Below are 22,878 nucleotides of genomic sequence, written 5' to 3'. Positions count from 1 at the left end.
GTACTTTGGCCATGAAGTGTATGTGAAAATGTCGCATTACAACATTATGTAGAAAAAAAATATTAAGTTAAAAACGTCTATCATATGACATCATCAAAAGTTACATTGTAAAAACAGTGTGGGAAGCAAGAAAATACCATCCCTCTGGCTAGAAACTCATTGGCGGGTTTAGAAAATCACTGTTTGTTAAAAAAAAAAAACTTTAAATCCTAACCTGTGATGTCACAGAGAAGCATTTTCTTGGAGCTTATCTTTTTAATGACAGATCATAGAACCACGCTGTTTTCACATACTGTATGTACACTGGTTTGGTGCTGGAGATAATGAATTAAGTTGAAATTGCCAATTTTTGTATTTTTTAAATTTCACCTTTATTTAACCAGGTAGGCTAGTTCATTTACAACTGTGACCTGGCCAAGATAAAAGCAAAGCAGTGCGACACAAACAACAACACAGTTACACATGGAATAAACAAACATACAGTCACATGGAACATGGATTAAACAAACATACAGTAATACAATAGAGAAAGTCTATATACAGTGTGTGCAAATGAGGTAGGATAAGGGTGGCGAGGCAATAAATAGGCCATAGTGGCGAAATGATTCCAGTATGGCAAATTAAACACTGGGGTGATAGATGTGCAGAAGATGAGTGTGCAAGAGAAAGCATACTACATTTTTAAGAAAAGCTCTTAGCCGTGGTATATTGGCCATATACTTTACCACACCCCTTGGCCCTTATTGCTTAAATATAGCAATGTTTATTTCAAGGATTCTCAGTATATAAAGTAACTACCATTTTACATATCATGTGAATAGCTGAAATAACCAGCAACTCTTTTGTTTTTATTTGCACAAAATGGTGTGCAGTGGAGCAAACCAAGCTTTACACTGAAATATTGCTGGTAGGTAGATTTTTTTTTGAATGCTCTGTTCATGAAAACACACCTCTCTCTGACCCCCCCCCCCCCCCCCCCCTCCACCCTTTTTTTCTGCCACGCTGCCACTGATGATCCATGGGATTGCTGATCTCACAGATCTCTCCGGTGAGTGTCATGTCTATTACACCGCTCTTCTATCTGCTGCCGACTGACAGAGAGAGCACACTCACTGCTCTTTATTCCAAAGGCATTGTCCCCATCACGTCCCCCAGATGGCCTACTTCATGATGCATTTTCAATGGGACTTGGGAGTTCAGAGCCTCTTGTCCTAGAAAAGCTCAAGTGTTTCAATGTGCCATTGTTATCAATAATGCAGTTACTGTATGGTGAGGGCAGATTTGGAGAGCATAGGGAAACAGAAGGAAGGATATATTCCCATGGTCAAATATGATCTGTTTGTACAGTTAAAGGGAAAATCTTCCACTTGAGATATAATCCTTTGAACACCAACCCTAATTGGCTATCCTGCTTTTTAAGCTTTTAAAAAAAAAAGTTCTAGTGAAGTCGAAAATGTGTTTTTCCTGTGTTTTTATATAGCTATATTTCACACTGAGGTTGGAACAATAATGTGATATTGTGAAAATTATGATAATACCCTTTTAGTTTATAAAGAGCTGAAAATACTGCCTGAAATTTCAGCCTGTTGTGGTGGGATGTAGTTTTGGCCTGCCTGGTGACATCACAATTAGTTAATAGACCAATAAGAAAGAGGGTTCCAAACTTCTCTGCCAATAACAGATAGTTTTCAGTCTTCCCCTCCCCACTCAGACCACACCCAGACAGTCCTAGCAAAATTCTTGTTTGAAAAATGGCTATTTTCTAAGAAGTTATTTTTGTTTCTTAATGAACATTTGAATTGAAAACAATTATAGTAAGGTACTTACTTCATTGTTACCCAAAAGTTATTTGATATTGAGATAAAAACAGCTGCATTGGACCGTGTATCACTGTCTTATGTTTGCGCTTGCTCCAATTGGAATGCGTTAGTCAATGATGAGGGAAAAGTATTGGAAATTTGTAATCCATTATTACCGAAACAACATGATCCACAGTATGAATAATTTAGAGACCTGTGCTCCCTAGCCATATACTTTGGTGTGTGGAGTTGTCTTAGCTTTGATTTCTTGCTCCTCTCTTCTGGATCTAGCTAGCGCCTGCTCCGTTTTAAATGCTGGCCTTGTGCATTTTGTTATCCATATACTGGATACTGTAAGGATAGCGAGAGAGGGGCTAGGCCGTAAAAATAGAACACTGTGTGGGAATACAGACAGGCCGACTCTGAGAAAAATTTATAATACAAGCTTTTCTGAGTGTAGGGGTGCAATGCCTCACAGAAGCACTCTGCACTTGTCGACTTCAGGTTTGGTTTTCTATCTGGCCACAGAGAAAAAAACAGAGAGAGATGGACTTGAACCAATTTATCTCTGTTTTTTTGTTGGGGGGAGCTTGGAGCTGGTTGGATTTTGTTCCTCAGCCTATGTTGAGGAAAATGGTTTCACAAACTTGAGTGTAATTGAGCCATAGCAAATTTTTGCCAACACAAAATGAAGACTTTTTAAAAAATATATTTTTTAACCTTTATTTAACTAGGCAAGTCAAGAACAAATTCTTATTTTCAATGACGGCCTAGGAACAGTGGGTTTAACTGCCTGTTCAGGGGCAGAATGACAGATTTGTACCTTGTCAGCTCGGGGGTTTAAACTTGCAACCTTCCGGTTACTAGTCCAACGCTCTAACCACTAGGCTACCCTGCCGCCCCAAGACATGAGAGCTGGTCTACGAAGAAAAAAAGCTAACTTCACAATAGGCTAGAAGTTTCTTAGTCTGTTTAGTAATATCACATGTAGCTCTTCTGTTGCAAATTGTGAGATCTGTAGTAGAACAAAGCAATCCTTATATAAACTGCTTTGTTCATGTACAGTACATAGAATTGTCTTCCAATATACACTGGCAAGCAAATGAAAGGAATCATTGTAACTCAGTGAATGCTCCTTTGAATTTAAGTCACTTTAAAAGGAAAGAGCCATATGCTGCTCTATGCTCTACAAAGTAAGGCGTTTAGCAGCTGTGTGGCTCCACGTGGTTGGCTGTTCAACTTTGAACCTGTGCCATGGATATGGTGGCTGAGAATGACCTAATTAATTTTGGCAGATGGAGTTCTGCTGCCACCCGGTCGTTTGGATGAGGTGTTTGAATGTACAGTATAGCGACAGCCTTTCATCTTCATACTGTCATTTTATTGTGCTAACAAGAGGGGTTAGGTTTCAATGTCCCTCAAGAACAATACATGTCTGCTCACATCACAAACGCTGAGCTACCCTGTATCTGTCATATTATAGAACCAGTCATACCCCAACTGGCAGGGAAGTAGCTATGACAAATACACATTCAGTAATTTCTCTCCCATTTCCGATAACAAAAATTATTTTATTTTAATGGGAACACTAGGATATGCTCCATCTTTATTTTAAGCATTTGTCTTCTTAATTACCCTAACAGGTGGACCAATTTACCAGATGGGTAGATCTCTATCTCTTTATTTATGTGCTGTCTGTGTTAGTTCAGAAAGACACATGAGATGGACACAATACTTGTTCATTCACTACTTTAATAGAGCGGTTACAGTTTTATTTAAAACATATTCAAGTGAGAGCTGGTTTGTCTAAAACAATCAATCGGCTGTTAACTCTGTGATGCCCTGTATCAGGGGTGGCCAACCCTCTTTACATTTGAGTCATTTAGCGGACGCTCTTATCCAGAGCGACTTACAGAAAGAAGTGAGTGCATACATTTTCATCCTGTTTTTGTTCATACTAGTCCCCCATGGGAATCGAACTCGCAGTCCTGGCATTGCAAGCGCCATGCTTTACCAACTGAGTCACACAGGCTTTTTCTCTGGCCCTGCTGTAACACACCTGATTAAGCTAATCAGGGTCTTAATGAGCCACTGATTAGTAGAAGCAGGTGTGTTAGATGGTAGGGCTTGAGCAAAAACCTGCATACCCAGTAGCTCTCCAGGAGGCTGATTGGCCACCCCTACCCTTCATAATGTAGAGTACTTGTGGTCAGCTTCATTGTGAGGCAAGTTAACAAAGAAGAGTTGGACATGCAGTAAGATTGGAGTTGACAGGTAACCCATTTCGATGACACATCCGTCATGTCACTAACCATGTCCCGGTTGTACACCAGGAGCTGTCAGAGGACCGCCACTCTCCGCCGCTGCTGACTGTCAATGGGCCCGAGGAAAAGCTGTTCCGCAGCAAGAGCGCCGACATGGAGCAGCTGACGTCAGAGAAGGAGCGCATCAAGAAGATGCTATCTGAAGGGTAATGTTACGGAAACAAGGCTCAATGAGATCCAAACAGCTCTTAGTCAGGTCTACTTCCATTGTGCCACCGTACTCATTCTATACGATGGCCAGAGGAGAATCTCAATTGCATACTCTTTGCGTCCTCTCTCCTCACTTCCTTCTCAAAACCCAGGAGAGAGGACACGAGGAGTATGCAATTGAGATTTTCACCAGGTCTTCCTTGGGAAAGAGGTCTTCTGACCTAATAAAGGTTAAATAAATATACTGTAGACTTCCCATGTCTTGTATATGAATGACAAAAGCATACTGTACACACTATCTTTCTCCAAATGTTATTAATGTGCCACGATCTCTGTGAAGTCACATTGGTGTCTTCAAATCACCGTTAAACCCATATTAGCTGGTGCCAGAATGTGACATTTTATTGTAATTGTGGCATACTGTGACATTTTATTAAATGTAACATTTTAATGTAGCCTATTGTAACCCACTGTCTTGTGTTGTCATGCAACTGTTGCGTTGCCTAGTGAGTCACTGAGCAGATATCACATTGTGTCGCCAGGCGTAGTGTGCATTCCCCATCTGATTTCTAGGGCAGCGTTTGCGCTAATGTGTCAAATGATGATTAACGTTCAGTGACTTGTGATGCGAAAGCATAAATGTGATCACAATGGCAGATGCAAAGCCCTTTTAGAACAGATTACTGCTTTAAGCAAACCATTAGATAATAACTTCTATATAGGATGTACAGAATGGGCTGTGTTTTAGCTGTGGAAATGTATTAGCTAAATCAAGTCATGGCTCAAGGCGGTACGGTTTTTCCTATTGTGGAGGTTGTTGTCAGTGGGAGGTTGAACCCACTGACAGGATCCCACTGACTACTGAATGAGGATGAGTCATGTGTACTTAAAACAAGGTCATTAATGAGGCTCTACCACAGAGCCTTTCAGACACCAGTCTGCCCTCCATCCCGCACAAGCACACAAAAACACAATTTGACACCCCATGTTCGCTGGCAGCCCCTCCTTGTCGTTTTCGTGCTTGTAATGAGTCTTGTATGTTTTTTAGTGCCTGTTGCTATGGTGAGTTGGTTGGTAGTTGGCAGACGGTTAGAAACGGTATGGAGGGTGTTTTTGCCTGTGGCCATAGATGGTGGTCTTAGAAGACTGGTGTAACTTTCCCATCTCCCTCATGTTATTTAAAAGCTCTTGTCCGTTGAATCTAATAGTCACACATTTAGGCATGCTAAAGCCCCTGAATAGCTCTCTATATCACTTGGTGAGCAATAATTTAAACCTGACTATGACCTGATTTGTCTAATCATGGTACACTTATCTTCTGATTTGTTTTTTCCACCAGGTCCATATGTGAGATTAACCTGGAGGCAGAGCTGTTCACCCTGCAGCATAGCAACGCTAAGCTAGTGGCGGCGCTTCACGAGGCTAACACTGGTGTGGTGGAGTGGAAGAAACAGCTGGCTGAGTATCAGGAAGAGACTGAGAGGCTCCGAGATCAGGTAAGCGCTATGGCGACAGACCACTGCTATTCTGGCTGTCTGCGTCCCAGCTACAAAAGATCTAGATGCATAATGGTTGAATGGGTATCCCTTTGCCACGTTGGTGTTAGAAGTAGGATCCTGACCATGAGAGAGATCCATCTCAAAGCATCAGCAGATGATATACTTAAGATCAGTGGTCCCGTGGCAGTTAAAGGGGCTAGATTTCCTGATTTTTTTTCTGGGGGGGGGGTTGATGTAGGTGTCCTTCTCAGTGAATTAAAAAATAATAATAAGTTATCCTTTTTAGATAAAACTATACAAAATATAATCACACCACCATATAACTGATTAAAACACTGTTTTGCAATGAAGGTCTACAGTAGCCGCAACAGCCCTCTGTAGGGTAGCACCATGGTGTAGCCGGAGGACAACTATTTTCCGTTCTCCTTTGGGTACAATGACTTCAATACAAAACATAGGAGGCTCACGGTTCTCACCCCTTTCCATAGACTTGCACAGTAATTATGATGACTTCCGGAACAATTCTCCAACCTATCAAGCTCTTGCCGCGTGAACTGACATGTTGTCCATCCAATCAGATAAGTAATCTAGTACTGAAAGGATAAGCTACAGCTAGCCAGCACTGCGTAAAATGTTGACTCAAAGAGAGAGAAAGACGATGGTGTGCGCAACAATATTAGGAAGGAGTTCCTCATGTTTGGTATGCTCATTGTATTTAGTATAGTTTTATCTAAAAAGGCAAACTTTTTTTTGTTTCATAAAAATAAAAATGAAATTCACTGGGTAGGGTGGTCCTCCCCTTCCTCCTCTGAGGATAATAAGGCCATGATCATAAAAAAATTGTCCTCTAATCTTAAACGGTACCGAACACAACTGCTATGAATGTAGTTTGAGGAGTTAACTAACTCAAATCTGAGATAACCAGTACCACAAATGTGGCTCATCTTTTAGCCAGTTACATTTCTATGGCAATGAATCCTTCAGCTCTTGAAGGGGGAAACCCCTTGTTTTAATGGCATTCCAATAGAGATGTATCTATATTTTGATTAACTACTGAAAGATCCATTACTATCATGTTTTAATTACTCATATATAAATGGAAAACTGTCAGACACACCAAAAGAGGGACTAAGAGAGGCCCATCCTATGTTTAAGAGTGGGCGCTTTGCCTTTATGCGGATTTAAAACCTTTACATTTTCCGTAGATTGCCAATGTTTAAAGTATCCTGCTTTTTAAAAGTCATACAGAGTCGGGGGAAAAAAATCTATTTCATCCTCCAGAAAAGGGATATTTAATATTACAGCCCACTGGCTAAACTCTAATGTACTGAAGACGACAACAAAATAATTATTGGAAAAAATGTACTTGAAGGGTATAATATTTATAAAGGACATCGTAAACAAGGATAGTATAATTGTCACAAGCAACTAATAGTGTATGGAGGTGTATGCTCAACATAAAATGATATCCAACTCATCGTGGCTTTGCCACTAAATTGGAAGAGACGATATCAAACAAAATTTACACATCAACCCGTTCCTTTCAATTTTTAAGCTATTATAACAAATACTTTCTACAAAAAGAACGTTCAATATATTGGGCATTGAACAGTCAGCCTTGTGCAGACTCTGCTACAAGGAAACAGAATCAATAGAACATATTTTCTGGTACTGTCCATCGGTGAATCGCTTTTGGATTCTGATCCCGGAATGGTTGTTATGTCATAATATCAGAGTTCAGATGGACCTGCAAACTGTATTGTTAGGGGATCTGAAAAACCACGATCAGTTAATGGGAAATATCATTTTACTATTGGGTAAAGTATTTAATTTTAGGGTAATATCAGTAGAAATGTTACATAGGGAGGTTCAGGAGCCTTGTAAGACATCACAGTAAATGGAGGAATGTATTGCAAAAGGAAATAACAAAATGACATTCTGGGAAAGATGGGTTAATCTGTCGAGGGTTGGAGTTAAGATCACAACAAATGGTGGATTGGCCAACTGTGGATGAAAAATCCAACTCTTGCAGAAAGAAGAAATTAGGAATGTATAATTATTTAACTACACGAAGTGTTGTCATCGGTTTACGCCAATCAGGTGGGGGGGGGGGGGGGGGAGTATAAAATGAAAAGGGGATCAAAAATGATGGTTAAAAAATTACATTGATAGATAGAGCCCACAATCTTCAATATTGAAGCTGATCTCGTAAGACATCACAGTAAAGGACCAAGGAAATCAACTTCAAGTTTTAATGTCGCATGCACAAGTACAGTGAAATGCTTTTCTTGCAAACTCAAAACCCAACAATCTAATAATCAATAACAATGTAATACTAGAAAAAAAGAAATATGAAGAACACAACAAGTAACTGGAAGGCAGTTTTAGGACAGGACACCCTACTTCTCTGCATGTTGTGTGAGTGAGCTTGCCTTAGTTAGGTCAATGAGGAGGAAAAGACAAAACACCAGAGAGGAAGAACATGTGTTTTGCATAATTTGATTCAAAAAATAGAAATGCGCCCATGGTCAAGCTTAATGAGGTTCTTTCATGTGGCAGATTAAAGTACCACGGAAGCAAATCTGCTGGAAAAAATGGCTGTCAACAGTCATATTTTAGCTCCAGGCACTGAGTGGAACAACATCCATCTCAGTCCAACAAAGTGAAGGTTATCACCTCTTGTAACAAAGTCAACCAGGTGGTTGGAATTAGACCATTTCTCCAGGGCTTGGCAGGGCTGGAAGGCAGTTTTAGGACAGGACACCCTACTTCTCTCTTGCCTTAGTTAGGGAGGAAAAGACAAAACACCAGAGAGGAAGAACAGAGAAGCCATTGGCTTCTCCAGGCTCTCAAAGCAGTAGACTAGTTTTGTTAAATGAGGGCTCTGGTGATTTGTTTTCGGGGTTATCTCTGACACTGCAGGGATGCTCTGGTCCCCAGCCTGCTCTCTCGTGTCTTACCTTGCACTTCTGTAGCTGAGACGCAGTAGGAGCGAAGGTGTACGTCCTCTGTAAAGACAAATGATCTCAAGAGATGGTAGAGCACACACTGCTTTAAAAGCCCATCTGTTGGTTCTCTCACAATGCTAACAATGGCCATACAAGCTCTTTTCTGCTCATTTTACCATATTGTATTCCTTACTTGTTTCAAGTTTCAATGTCACATGCACAGTGAAATACCTTTCTTGCAAACTCAAAACCCAACAATGCAATAACACACAATAAATATTAAGATCACAATAAGTAAGCATACTATCTATGTACAGTGTCAGTTCCAGTACAACTTTTACAATGTACAGGAATACTGGATTGATGGAGGTAGATATAGTATGTATAAGGGTAAGGTGACTAGGCAACAGGATATAAAATAAACAGAGTAGCAGCAGCTTGTATGTGAGTGGGTGTGCGTGAGTGTAGAGTCATTATAAATGTATGAGAGGGAGCAGATGATGGAGTGAGTGTGTAGGGCCCTGGGAGTGTGCAAAAATAAAATGTCAATAAAGATACAAGGTTAACTCAGTCTGTGTAGCTATTTTGTTAGCTACTTATCAGTCTTATTGCTTGGGGACAGAAGCTGTTCAAGAGCCTGTTTGGTGCCAGACTTGATTCACCGGTACAGCTTTCTGTGCGGAAGCAGAGAGAATAGTCTGGCTTGGGTGGTTTGATTCTGGTTGGTACCTGCCACCTTACCCTTATATTTTTCACGATTTTCTGGGCCTTCCTACCACACCGCCTGATATAGATGTCCTGGATGGCAGGGAGCTCGGCCCCAGTGATGCTTCGAACATACCGTCAGCATCATTACGCAAAATAGTACGCAGCATCATTTTTTGTATTTTATTTTTTTAACCTTTATTTAACCAGGCAAGTCAGTTAAGAACACATTCTTATTTTCAATGACGGCCTGGGAACAGTGGGTTAACTGCCTGTTCAGGAGCAGAACGACAGATTTGTACCTTGTCAGCTCGGGGGTTTGAACTCGTAACCTTCCGGTTACTAGTCCAACACTCTAACCACTAGGCTACGCTGCCGCCCCGGCATACATCTGGATATGTATGCAACAAAAGTTCAACATTCACCATTTCTGTCAAGCCGTCTACGCATACAGTTTGACACACACGTTCGATAAATCCAACAAATGTACCACACCAAACTGCCTCTGCAAGGCAATACTGCAAGGTGAACTATAGTGTCATACGATTGAGGGCGGTGCTATTGCCATAAGTCACTGATGCAGCCAGTAAAAATGCTCTCAATGGTACAGCTTTAGAACTGTTTGGGGATTTCAGGGCCTATGCCAAACTTTTTCAACCTCCTGAGGGGGAAGAGGCACTGTCACGCTTTTTTCACGACTATGCGCGTGTGTTTGGACCATTTGAAGTCTTTAGTGATTTGGACACAGAGGAACTTGAAGCTATCGACCTGCTCCACTACAGCCCGTCAATGTCGATGTGGGCGTGCTTGCCCCCCCCCGTTTCCTGTTGTCCACAATTAGCTTCTTGGTCTTACTGACGTTGAGGTAGAGGTTGTTGTTCTGGCACCACACTGCCACGTCACTGACCTCCCTGTAGGCTGACTCATCATCGCCGTTGATCAGGTCTACCACCGTTGTATCATCAGCAAACTTGTTGATGGTGTTGGAGTTGTGCTTGGCCACGCAGTTGTGGGTGAACAGGGAGTACAGGAGGGGACTAAGAACACACCCCTGTGGAACACCTGTGTTGAGGGTCAGCGTGGCGGAGGTGACGTTGCCCACCCTCACCACCTGGGGTCGGCCCATCAGGAAGTCCAGGATCCAGTTGCAAAGGGAGGTGTTCAGACCCAGAGTCCTAAGCATGGTGATGAGCTTGGAGGGCACAATGGTGTTGAACGCTGAGCTGTAGTCAATGAACAGCACTCTTACATGGGTATTCCTCTTATCTAGGTGGGTAAAGGCTCCTATTAATTTTCCTGCAAGGCAACTTGATAGTAGTTTTAGAAATCTGATCAGTAAGTTTGTTTTCTATATTGTCAGCGGTGGTATGAGGGCAGTTGTGCGCAAGCAGTAACATCATTCCCTCAGCTATTGTCACATGGATTTGGGTCCTATAGGAATGTGATACTCCTACAGCAGTTTTCTTAAGCTCTGATGGATGGCATGATATGGAATCTTAAAGGGCCATTATGAATATGCAGAGGAGATGCAAATGAAGAGATGGTAATTGCGAAGGCTGAGCACAAACCCATGAAAATTACAGTCAGTTTTCAATAAACAAGTCAGTTTGTTGTTGTTCGATTCTAACCATGTTCCTGTCTGTTAAAATTAAAATAATTGGGGGGGGGGGTTGTGGAGTTGACTTCAAGGGGTAAACGGTTTGTCATCCTTTTTAATCACAACTCACCACATGAGTATATGTGGAATTCAGACCTTTTGAGTCAATTTCTATGCTAAACACATATAAGTAGGTCAAATTAATGTCTCCATCTGCGAACCTTAATTTAAAACCCTTCTAGCAATTAGTAAAATGTCTCCATAGTGATGTATTCTGTGTTATTGTGGTCCTTTTAACACGTCATAGCTGACCGCCGAGAGGAACTCATGTTCAACCATCCACTGTCATTGCATGTACACTAGGATTGAACAACTCCTTATTTAGTGTTATTCTCTCTCTTCCTTTCCCTCCGTCTCTCACTCTCTGTTGTTGTGTGTTTGCAGGTGGCAGAGCTGGAGGCTCAGAGTGGAGGGCCTGGTCCCAGTGGGTCTGAGACAAGGGATGAGCTGACCCAGTTATTGGAGGAGCTGGAAGCCTTGCTCAAAGCAAAAGACGAGGTAAGGCTTGGGGCTCTGACCCTCTTCTAGGCAACCAGGTACTGCTAACCTCAAGGAGCCAGGCTTCTAGGCTCTCTAGACAGTGCCGTTGAAAGAAACTAGTGAGGTATAAACACAGGTTTTTGCTTGAGAATCTCAAACTAGTCGTTCTTGAGTTTTTTTTAAAGCACTTCCCATCTGGAAGTAGAAAGCCTTGGTAGAGGTATTTTGCATACTGTAAATTCCACCTCTTGTTCAAAGGAAATTGCTTTAGGTATATCTATATTAGATGGATTAAATGAATCCCAGCTGCATTATGGAAAACCTGTCAGTCATCCAAACAATCTGATTTATTAGATTTTGTGAAAGGACAGTTATTTTGGAGCAGCTACAAAGTTGGTCTACTGCTCAGTGCTATGAGTAATGACAACGCCGAAAACATTCTGAAAATAGGGTATCACATTTTCATGCCTTCGTAAAGTAGTCAAACCCATGGACTTTTCCACATTTTGTTGCATAATTATTTTTTTTGTCGATCTATATATACTCTGTCAAAGTGGAAGAATTTAAAACTTTATGAAAAATAAAACACTGATCTTGATTTAATCATATTAGAAACATATTTGGCAGCAATTACAGCTGTGAGTCTTGTTGGGTAAGTCTAAGAGCTTTGCATACCTGGACTGTACAATATTTGCCCCTTTTATTCTTCAAATTCTGTCAAGTTGGTTGTTGATCGTTGCTAGATAACAATTTAAGTCTTTCCATAGATTTACAAGCCAATTTAAGTCAGAACTGTAACTAGGCTACTCAAGAACAGTTTAGATTTGGCCTTTTGTTATAAGTTACTGTCCTGCTGAAAGGTGAATTTGTCTCCCAGTGTCTGTTGGAAAGCAGACTGAACCAGGAATTTCCTCTAAGATTTTGCCTATGTTCAGCTCTATTTCATTTATTTTATCCTAAAACAAATCCCCTCGTCCTTGCTGATGACAAGCATAGCCATAACATGATGCAGCCACCACTATGCTTGAAAATATGAAGAACGGTACTCGGTAATGTGTTGGATTTGCCCCAAACATAATGCTTTTTATTCAGGAAAAAAAGTTAATCTCTTTGACACATTCTTTATAATATTACTTGTGCCTTGTTGCAAACAGGATGCATGTTTTGGAATATTTGTACTCTGTACAGGCTTCCTTCTTTTCACTCTGTTATTTAGGTAAGTATTGTGGAGTAACTACCATGCTGTTAATCCATTAGCAAGTTTATCTTATCACAGCAATTAAACTCTGTAGCTGTTAAAACCTCTTGAGTCTAGCCATCCCGGATCCGGGATCGTGAATACAGCCTCAAGCTCATTACCATAACGCAACGTTAACTATTCATGAAAATCGCAAATTAAATTAAATAAATATGCTAGCTCTCAAGCTTAGCCTTTTGTTAACAACACTGTCATCTCAGATTTTCAAAATATGCTTTTCAACCATAGCAAAACAAGCATTTGTGTAAGATTATTGATAGCTAGCATAGCATTTAGCGTAGCATTCAGCATGCAACATTTTCAAAAACAAGAAAAGCATTAAAATAAAATAATTTACCTTTGAAGAACTTCAGATGTTTTCAATGAGGAGACTCTCAGTTAGATAGCAAATGTTCAGTTTTTCCAAAAATATTATTTGTTTAGGACAAATCGCTCTGTTTTGTTCATCACATTTAGCTACGAAAAAAACCTGTATCCAGGAGTGTAATTATCCCGCAAGCTCATTAGCATAACACAATGTTAACTATTCATTAAAATCGCAAATGAAATTAAATAAATATATCAGCTCTCAAGCTTAGCCTTTTGTTAACCAGTTGAAGCTAGGGGGCGCTATTTCATTATTGGATAAATAAACGTGCCCGTTTTAAGCGCAATATTTTGTCACAAAAAGATGCTCGACTATGCATATAATTGCCAGCTTTGGAAAGAAAACACTCTGACGTTTTCAAAACTGCAAAGATATTATCTGTGGGTGCCCCAGAACTAATCTTACAGGCGAAACCAAGATGCAACCTCAAACAGGAAATGAGCAGGATTTTTGAGGCTCTGTTTTCCATTGTCTCCTTATATGGCTGTGAAAGCGCCACGAATTAGCCTACCCTTTCTACCGTTTCTCCAAGTTGTCTGCAGCATTGTGACGTATTTGTAGGCATATCATTGGAAGATTGGCCATAAGAGACTACATTTACCAGGGGTCCGCCCAGTGTCCTTTGTTGAAATTGTTGCGTAGTCTCCAAGCTGCTCGCATTCATCCATGTGATTGAGACAGAGAGGAGACTTCCAGGAATGATATATCATGACGAGATATGTGTAAAACACCTTGGATTGATTCTAAACAACGTTTACCATGTTTCAGACGATATTATGGAGTTAATGTGGAAGAAAGTTTGGCGTTTGGATGAATGAATTTTCATTTTTTTTTGGTAGCCAAAAACGACGCACAAAACGGACCAATTTTCCTGCACAACTAATCTTTCAGGAAAACTGAACATTAGCTATCTGAGAGTCTCCTCATTGAAAACATCCGAAGTTCTTCAAAGGTAAATGATTTATTGAATGTTTTTGCTGGTTTTTGTGAAATGTTGCCTGCTAAATGCTATCGCAAAATGCTAATGCTAAATGGTAACGCTAAACGCTAAATGCTAGTTTGCTATGGTTGAGAAGCATATTTTGAAAATCTGAGATGAGTGTTGTTAACAAAAGGCTAAGCTTGAGATCAAATAGATTAATTTCATTTAATTTGCGATTTTCATGTATAGTTAACGTTGAGTTTGAGTTTATTTTTTATTTTTACAGGGACAGTGCACATTAATCAACGTTTCAGTAAAAGTGCCGGCTAATTTTCATCCGCAGTCCCTGGGCAGGTTATTAAAAACAATTACAATATAGACAATAGCAACATAGGACAAGCAAGACATGGCAACATAGGACAAGCAAGACATGGCAACATAGGACAAGCAAGATAGAACAAAAAGCAGCAAGACAAAATTCATAAAAGCAACAAAGTGTTTCCACACCTCACAAGCTACAGACAACATGGAAAGCGGCAACACACAGCTAGGGACCATGTTCACAAATCTGATTGACCTTTAGCCATGTCTTCAAGCAATTTGTGAAAGTGTGATATGTGGTGCAGTTATGTGTGTCTGATGGCAGTGTATTCCAGACATGGGAAGCTCTCACAGAGAATGCAGATTTACTAAAGGTGCTTTTCCTTAGGGGAACTATACAGTCACCTCTTATGGCAGACCTTGTGGATCTGCTGCCATATGTCTGGGTTTTCTGTTTAACAAAAATATTGAGAGGAGGGGGAACCATGCCATTAAGGATCTTGAATAGAAGACATGCGTCAGTGTATTGCACAAGATTTTCCCAACTCAAAAGCTCATGCTTTCTAAGGATGTGACAATGATGATGGCTATTGGGCTACCTATCAAGCACTTTGAGAGCCTGTTTGTAGACAGACTGAATAGGTTTTAATGTTGTACAGCAAGCTTGGGCCCAACTAGTCAAGCAGTATGTTAAGTGGGGGAGTATCATAGAGTTGAAGTACAGTTTTGCTACCTCTGTAGTCAAACAATTTCGTATAAATCGGAAATTAGCTAGGTTGAATTTAGTTATTTGAATTACCTTTTTTCACATGCTTTTTAAAAGAGAGGTTGGAATCAAGTATGATGCCAAGGTACTTAAAATCGGATACCACCTGGAGCTTCTCCCCTGACACATAGACATCTGGCTCAGTAGCATCTGTTGCCCTCTTTGTGAAGAACATGCAAACAGTTTTTTTCACATTGAGATGCAAACACGAGTCACTGAGCCACTTTGTAACCTGGACCATTACAGTAGTGAGTTCTTGTGCAGCTTGTTGTTTGCTCTTTGCATGCACATATATCACTGTATCATCTGCATACATTTGAACTTCAGACCCAGTACAGACAGAAGGCAGATCATTAATGTACAGGCTGAACAGGAGGGGCCCCAGTATTGACCCTTGGGGCACGCCCACATCATAGCTACGAGTGGGCGACAGCTCATTGCTCACTCTGACACACTGAGTTCTGCCTTCAAGCTATGATTTCATCCATCTCAAGGCATCAGGGGAAAAGTTGAACTTGGACAATTTTGTGATGAGAATCTCATGGTTAACAGTATCAAAAGCCTTCCTTAGGTCCAGAAACACAGCCCCAACAGCACCCCCTTTTTGTCCATCTTGGACTTCACATTTTCCAGAAGAAAGCAGTTGGCCGTTTCTGTGGAGTGTTTAGCTCTGAAGCCAAACTGCATGGAGTGTAATGTGAAGGGGCTGTTGTTGAGGTGGGCAATCAGTTGTTCTGCTACACACTTTTCAACAACCTTTGACACCACAGGTAGTATACTAATGGGCCTGTAGTTACTCACGTCAGCAGGGTCGCCTGATTTAAAGATGGCCGTTATTATGGCCGACTTCCATACCCTTGGAAACACACAGAGACCAATAGATGTGTTGGTGACCTTAGTACTGGGGCCAATGAGTGACTCTTTGTAGTTTTTAAGAAAGGTAGAGTCCATCCCAAACACATATTTGGCTTTAGAGTTCTTTAGTGAGCTAATCACCTTGTTCACCTTTGACTCAGAAACCTCCCTTATGATGAAGACAGGTTGAGTGTCATTCACTAGCACTGAGCCCAAAAAACCAGTGGAGGGGTTCTGTGTCAGTACCCTGACAGTCAATAAAGTAGGAATTGAAGGCTATTGCTATTTCGTTATGGTTACGGTAATGAGCTTGAGGCTGTATTCACGATCCCGGATCCGGGATGGCTCGACGCAAGAAGTTAACAGTCATCTCAGATTTTCAAAATATGCTTTTCAACTATAGCAAAACAAGCATTTGTGTAATATTATTGATAGCTAGTGTAGCATTTAGTGTAGCATTTAGCGTAGCATTTAGCATAGCATTTAGCATAGCATTCAGCGGGCAACATTTTCACAAAAACAAGAAAAGCATTCAAATAAAATAATTTACCTTTGAAGAACTTCAGCTGTTTTCAATGAGGAGACTCTCAGTTAGATAACAAATGTTCAGTTTTTCCTGAAAGATTCTTTGTGTAGGAGAAATCGCTCCGTTTTGTTCGTCACGTTTGGCTACCAAAACAAAAATGATAATTCAGTCATCAAAACGCCAAACTTTTTTCCAAATTAACTCCATAATATCGACTGAAATATGGTAAACGTTGTTTATAATCAATCCTCAAGGTGTTTTTCACATATCTCTTCGATGATATATCGTTTCCTGTTTGAAGTTTCATCTTGGTTTCGCCTGTAGCATCAGTTCTGTGGCACTCGCAGATAATATCTTTGCAGTTTTGGAAACATCAGTGTTTTCTTTCCAAAGCTGTCAATTATATGCATAGTCGAGCATCTTTTCGTGACAAAATACCTTGTTTAAAACAGGAACATGGTCCTTCTGTAGCTCAGTTGGTAGAGCATGGCGCTTGAAACGCCAGGGTAGTGGGTTCGATTCCCGGGACCACCCATACGTAGAATGTATGCACACATGACTGTAAGTCGCTTTGGATAAAAGCGTCTGCTAAATGGCATATATTTTATATATTTATTCATCCAAAAATGAAATACTGCCCCTAGTGTTCCAAGAGGTTAAATAATTACTATGGGCCTCATGGTGAAATCCCTGAGTGTTTTCCTTCCTCTCCTGCAACTAAGTTAGGAATGACGCCTGTATCTTTGTATTGACTGGGTGTATTGATACACCATCCAAAGCCTAATTAATAATTTCACCCTGCTTAAAGGGATATGTAGTGTCTGGTATTTATTTTTTTACCCATCTACCAATAGGTGCCCTTCTTTGCAAGGCATTGGAAAACCTCCCTGGTTTATTCAACATACTTTTGGTCATGTAGTGTATGTGGACACCATCAAATTAGTGGATTCGGGCTATTTCAGCCACACGTGTTGCTGGCAGGTGTATAAAATCAAGCACACCACCGTGCAATCTCCATAGACAAACATTGGCATTAGAATGGCCTTTACTGAAGAGCTCATTGACTTTCAATGTGGCACCTTCATAGGATGGCACCTTCATAGGATGCCACCTTTCCAACAAGTCAAATTTCTGCCCTGCAAGAGCTGCACCGGTCAACTGTAAGTGCTGTTATTGTGGAAACATCTAGGAGCAACAAAGGCTCACCCGGAAAGTGGTAAACCATACAAGCTCACAGAACGGGATCCCAGAGTGCTGAAGCGCATAAAAAAATTGTCTGTCCTCGGTTGCAACACTCACTACTGCGTTCCAAACAGCCTCTGGAAGCAAACTCAGTACAATAACTGTTTGTCGGGAGCTTCATGAAATGGGTTTCCATTGCTGAGCAGCTGCACACAAGTCTAAGATCACCATGCGCGATGCCAAGCGTCGGCTGGAGTGGTGCCAAGCTTGCCGCCATTGGACTCTGGAGCAGTGGAGACACGTTCTCTTCATTCTTGACGATTCTGTGCTTCCAATTTTGTGGCAAATGTTTGTGGAAGGCCCTTTTATGTTTCAGCGTGACAATGCCCCCGTGCCCGAAGCGAGGTCCATACAGAAATGGTTTGTTGACATCTGTGTGGAAGAACATGACACAACAAACTTTTGAAAAAGTCAAGGTGGTTGAACACTTTCTGAAGGCACTGTATCTAAATGGATCCATTTCCTTGTGGCATTGTAGTGCGCTCTCAAACCTTCACATTCTAAACAAGCAAAACTTCAGCAAGGATGACTCATACAAGGTCATTTTGTACTGGAGCCCATGAGGGAAATTTCAGTAACAGCAAGATGTCCCAAAGTTTGACAATCTTCCAGGCTACACAAGAGATGATTTGACATCTCTCTTTAAAAAAGGAATAAATATGTGGCTAAAAAAACGTATGATTTCGATAGAGTTCAGAGAAAACATATATTTAGATGTTTATTTTTTTGTCACACACTGACCAGATGGGTGCAGTGAAAGGTGTTGCTTTACAGGGGCAGCCATAGTATTACAGCACCCCTGGAGCAAACTAGGGTTAAGTACATTGGCAGATTATTCACCTTGTTGGCTTGGGTATTTGAACAAGCTTTCGGTTACTGGCCCAACGCTCTAACCACTACAGTCCTTTGTGGACCCCAGGAAGAGTAGCTGCTGCTTTCAACAGCTAATGGGTATCCTAATAAAAAAACAAAGGATTACTGTATTTGTGGTTTCTTTTTTTAGATAATCCACAATCTACATAGCAGGAAATCAGATATCCATGAGTTGGAGAAAGAGAGAGAAGAGGCTGTTCAGAGACTTCTGGTGAGTTTGGGGAATTGGGTTAGAACATGCATTTTTGGCTTCTCTACACTAGTGAATACTGAACACCAGTGATTATCAACCGCTTTAGGGGCTCTGTGAAAGTTTTCAAAGGGTATGCAAAAAAGCAGGGTGGGGGTGGGGGGGAACAATTGATATGACATTGACCATTTTAACATGAATTGATCTCTAGTCCTCTGTCACCTGTGGACCTTCTAGGATCTGGAGACTCGAAACGCAGAACTGGAGCAACGGGTGGAGAGCGCCGAGCAGACTCTAGCTTCCACTCTGGAGGAGCGGGAAAGGAGGCAGAGTGAGGTTCAGCGGGTCGTCGACGTCCTTGAAGTCAAGATATACGACCTGAATGACCTGCGACAGAGCTTGGCCAAGCTCATCAGCAAATAGCACACCACAATGACAGACGTTTTAAGGGCGATGGACAAGGAAGGAAAATTAAGCTCTTTCAGAACAATGTTTTCTTAAGCACATAACGAGAGTAGCACCTTGACTTCACCTGTTGCAGCTGTACATAAGAACCAGTTATATTGTTAGGTGGGAGGCTGGGAGCATAATCCACAGGGTCCGTTTTTCTATTTAAACGTTGTTCTGTTGACCTTTACACCATTTTCATGTACATGTAGTTAGGTTATGATTCTGTCAACCTCCTTTTTATAGAGGTTCTTAAACTTCAAACGTAGTTGAATTGAATCTGGGGTTGCGCTTAAAAATGTAGGTGCCTAATTATTGTTTACATTTGTCAATATTATGAATGATGAATAAGTTAACTTCTAATGTCTTATGTATTGTATTACATCAACAGTTGCCATAATAATGATTTGGTGATCCTACAGAGAAGTTACTGCAGAATGATGAGCTGCAGAGGACTTGTCACCAAAACTGCATGAACTCCGCAAATAACCTTGCCAAGTACAGTAATGTGAGTTATGCGCATTATCCAATGTGCAATCGTTTACAAATAGATTTATTAAAAGCACAAGTAGTGTTATTAGTAAATATGTCCTGTACTTGATTCAATACATATAGCTAACTTGGTATCTGAACTTTCACTGATGCACACCAAGTGATTTTCTTCTGACCTCGACTGAGGCATTTTTTTCTTGGTATTAAGTACAAATAAGGTTAAATCAGTGTTAAATTAGCAATACTATTTTTTGACAAGTACTCTAGGTTATGTAGCATCACCAAAGCATATTTTTGTTAATTTATACAAACTTCAATTGTATTCTGTTTAACAATGTGGTTTCTCATTTTGCTTCAAATGCACGTTGACTACCTTGAAGTGTTACTGACTATCCATTTTAATCCAACAATTGATGTGAGGATAATCGGAAAGTTTCACCTGCTCCGTGTACGTCATGATGCTTATATTCTTCGTTTTTGGAACATGGTCGTTTTACATTCTACTAGCCCATCTCTGACTTTCTGGAGAAAACAGTGGCCCAAAAATGTTTTTTAACAATACAAAATGCAGTACCAAAGATGCACTTACTTTTCTTATCCACGTAGCACACTCGTTCTGTACTGACTGGACTGGACTGCACGATACATTTTAAGAAAATGAAAAAAATAACTTGAATTGTCTATGGAATTTTTCTGTCATTAAAATTGAGAGTAGGGTCTCTTATCCTCTTCATATTCACAAGTTATTTAAGCCCTGTTTTCCATAGGCAACGGGGCTAGCTCGAATTGCGTTTCCACTGCCTCCAGAAATTCCAAATGATGCCATGTTGCTAGGTAGCCAATGTATGACTGCAGCTGGCTTCGCTAATGTTGCTAGCTTCAGCAAGATGTTGAATAATTTCATTAATGCTCACCATGCTGTAACTAACGTTACACCATACTCCTCCTGCCAGTGCCAGCCAGACTCTGACTTGTATTTAGCTTGCTAACGCTAGCTAGCTAAATGGTTAGTATCATCGCTAGCATAACAGGCTAACGTTAGCTAGCTGAATTCCTACCTCGCTTACAATGGCATTGGCAATTAGCTAGCTAGCAAACCAGACGACAGGTTTGATAGAATGTAGCTTTAAATACGACCTGGCCAGCTAAAGTTTCTAGCTAGCTTGTTTCAACTCTGATTTGCTAGCTAGCATTTGAGGGCTGATTTGTTCTCATGAAAGTTGATTGTGTAGTGCAAAACATTTATGAAGGATCCAGATATGGTGGTAATTCGTATCATGTCCGACTACTGCAGTACTGCTTTTCCATGTTGCTAGCTAACAGGAACAATCCCAGACTAGCTAAACTTGGTGTCAGCATCCAGCAGTGATCAAGCTGGTGGTTGCATAGTAATGGTTCAGCCTGAATTCTAGTCGGGCTGGCACCAGTTGTGGAACTGGGCTGCGCTAGCCCGAGTTTCCCTCGACTCAGCTTGAATTTGAGCCAGATCGAATTTGGCCCTAATTTTAAGTGCCAGTGGAAATGGGGCTTTTTGACCACCACCAATACTTCAAATACCTCAGCAAACTGATTTCTTAATACTGTAAAAAATTATCACCCCCCCCCCCAAGTAATCATAAAACATTATTGGATAGTTGAAAGGTGGTGTATATTTGTTGTATTTTCCTGTAACTTCACAAGGGAGTAAAGTAATCATTTTCCAGTATTAAAACAGGGCCTTACTAATCACACTGAACAACACACTTGCCTGATTTGACCTTTCAGCATAGGAGGAACCCATGTTTATAATATTGAAAATGGAAGTTATTGTATGTGTAACTAAAATCTTTGTGTACAGTTCAACATTAAACGTTTGCAAAAATGTGGTTATTTTTCAATGCTATGTATTTGATTAATTGTAGTAGCCAATTAACAATGGACTACAGATATCTTGAGAAAATAATTGATTGACACCAGTGCTTGACTTGGGCATGTGCACACTGGAGCTGAAAACAGGCACCTAAATGTTCTTCTGCTAGAGCTCCTGCACCTCCTATTGAATATTAGCTCAAAATTATTCTGGAGCTCCTGCACCTAAATATAAACAGCACCAGCACCCAAAATGAGTACCAGAAACAATTTCAGTCCAAGTCAAACACCGACTGCCACATCAGTCATTTAACAGATTTGTTAGCTTAGGGGTCTGCATATTTGATTTGCCAGTAATTTGAGAGAGATTTTCCATTTAGTTTTGAACAAGAGCCCTGTTTTTCAATCTCTAATAAAAAAAATCCTGTCTACTGCACTCAAGATCATCAAGCACAAGATCATTGTGCTTTTGTCAGCTTGTTGGTTTCCTTTGCATGGATTGATTGTTTTGCATGAATTGTTTCATGCAAGTATGTATGCGAGTCACCTTGCTTTGTCAATGTTTTATTGAGAGTCACATTGATTTGTCAATGCTCCGATGAAGGACTGAATTTTGAATAAACAAAAAGTTTCTATAGTCAACACCAATTCAACAGACTGTCCCAATAAAACATTTTGGGCTAGATTTAATCAGATTGACATTAGCATAGCTTTGTCAACTATTTTTTTTATAACAAAACCAACATGGAAAAAACAGGCTGTGGTCTAATGGGAACAAATTAGCAATAGTGGGCAGAACAAGCACGAGCTCGCGAGATCCTATTGGTGCATTATATGCAAGTGCGCGTGTGCAATAACTCAATTCGTATTTGCACTCCTAAGCAACGCGATTAAAAAAAAAAAAAAAACAGAACTTTGTCCACTTAACAGATTCTAGTTTGGGGGACAACTGAATTGAGAACATTTGCAGAATGTCGGACAAAATCCATCTAGTTTCATCTTCTCCCACTGCCTGCCAGTGAGCTTCCTCTCTGGTGAGTGGAAACTAAGCGGATACGTCACGTTTAAACATCCAGTGAAATTTTTGTAAAATAAACTTTTTTTATGGTGAAATGCTTTCTTACAAATAAGTGTTAAAGTATTTACTAAAATAAACTGAAGTAAAAAAAAAAATTACAAAAAAAATTAAAGCGCAACAATAACATAATG

General features: G+C 40.5%; 1 protein-coding gene across 4 annotated transcripts in view; it reads left to right on the top strand.

Annotated features, from left to right (window-relative positions):
- Positions 1 to 21,305, top strand: part of LOC123998029 (homer protein homolog 3-like) — a 41,257-nt gene extending 19,952 nt beyond the window's left edge. For 3 of the 4 annotated variants that reach the window (XM_046302877.1, XM_046302868.1, XM_046302851.1), the window contains 6 exons: positions 1,040 to 1,048; positions 4,133 to 4,269; positions 5,613 to 5,769; positions 11,467 to 11,580; positions 18,823 to 18,903; positions 19,120 to 21,305. In XM_046302877.1, the coding sequence (XP_046158833.1) occupies positions 1,040 to 1,048; positions 4,133 to 4,269; positions 5,613 to 5,769; positions 11,467 to 11,580; positions 18,823 to 18,903; positions 19,120 to 19,305 (684 nt within the window). In that variant the 3' untranslated portion in view covers positions 19,306 to 21,305. The remainder of the gene's footprint in view (positions 1 to 1,039; positions 1,049 to 4,132; positions 4,270 to 5,612; positions 5,770 to 11,466; positions 11,581 to 18,822; positions 18,904 to 19,119) is intronic. The other variant, XM_046302860.1, reaches the window with a different exon arrangement.
- The last annotated feature ends 1,573 nt before the right edge of the window (positions 21,306 to 22,878 follow it).

This window comes from Oncorhynchus gorbuscha, linkage group LG02 (genome assembly GCF_021184085.1).
Source record: "Oncorhynchus gorbuscha isolate QuinsamMale2020 ecotype Even-year linkage group LG02, OgorEven_v1.0, whole genome shotgun sequence".
Taxonomy (NCBI): Eukaryota; Metazoa; Chordata; class Actinopteri; order Salmoniformes; family Salmonidae; genus Oncorhynchus; species Oncorhynchus gorbuscha.
Note: the sequence above shows the minus strand (reverse complement) of the source record. Positions and strands in the feature narration are given on the sequence as shown.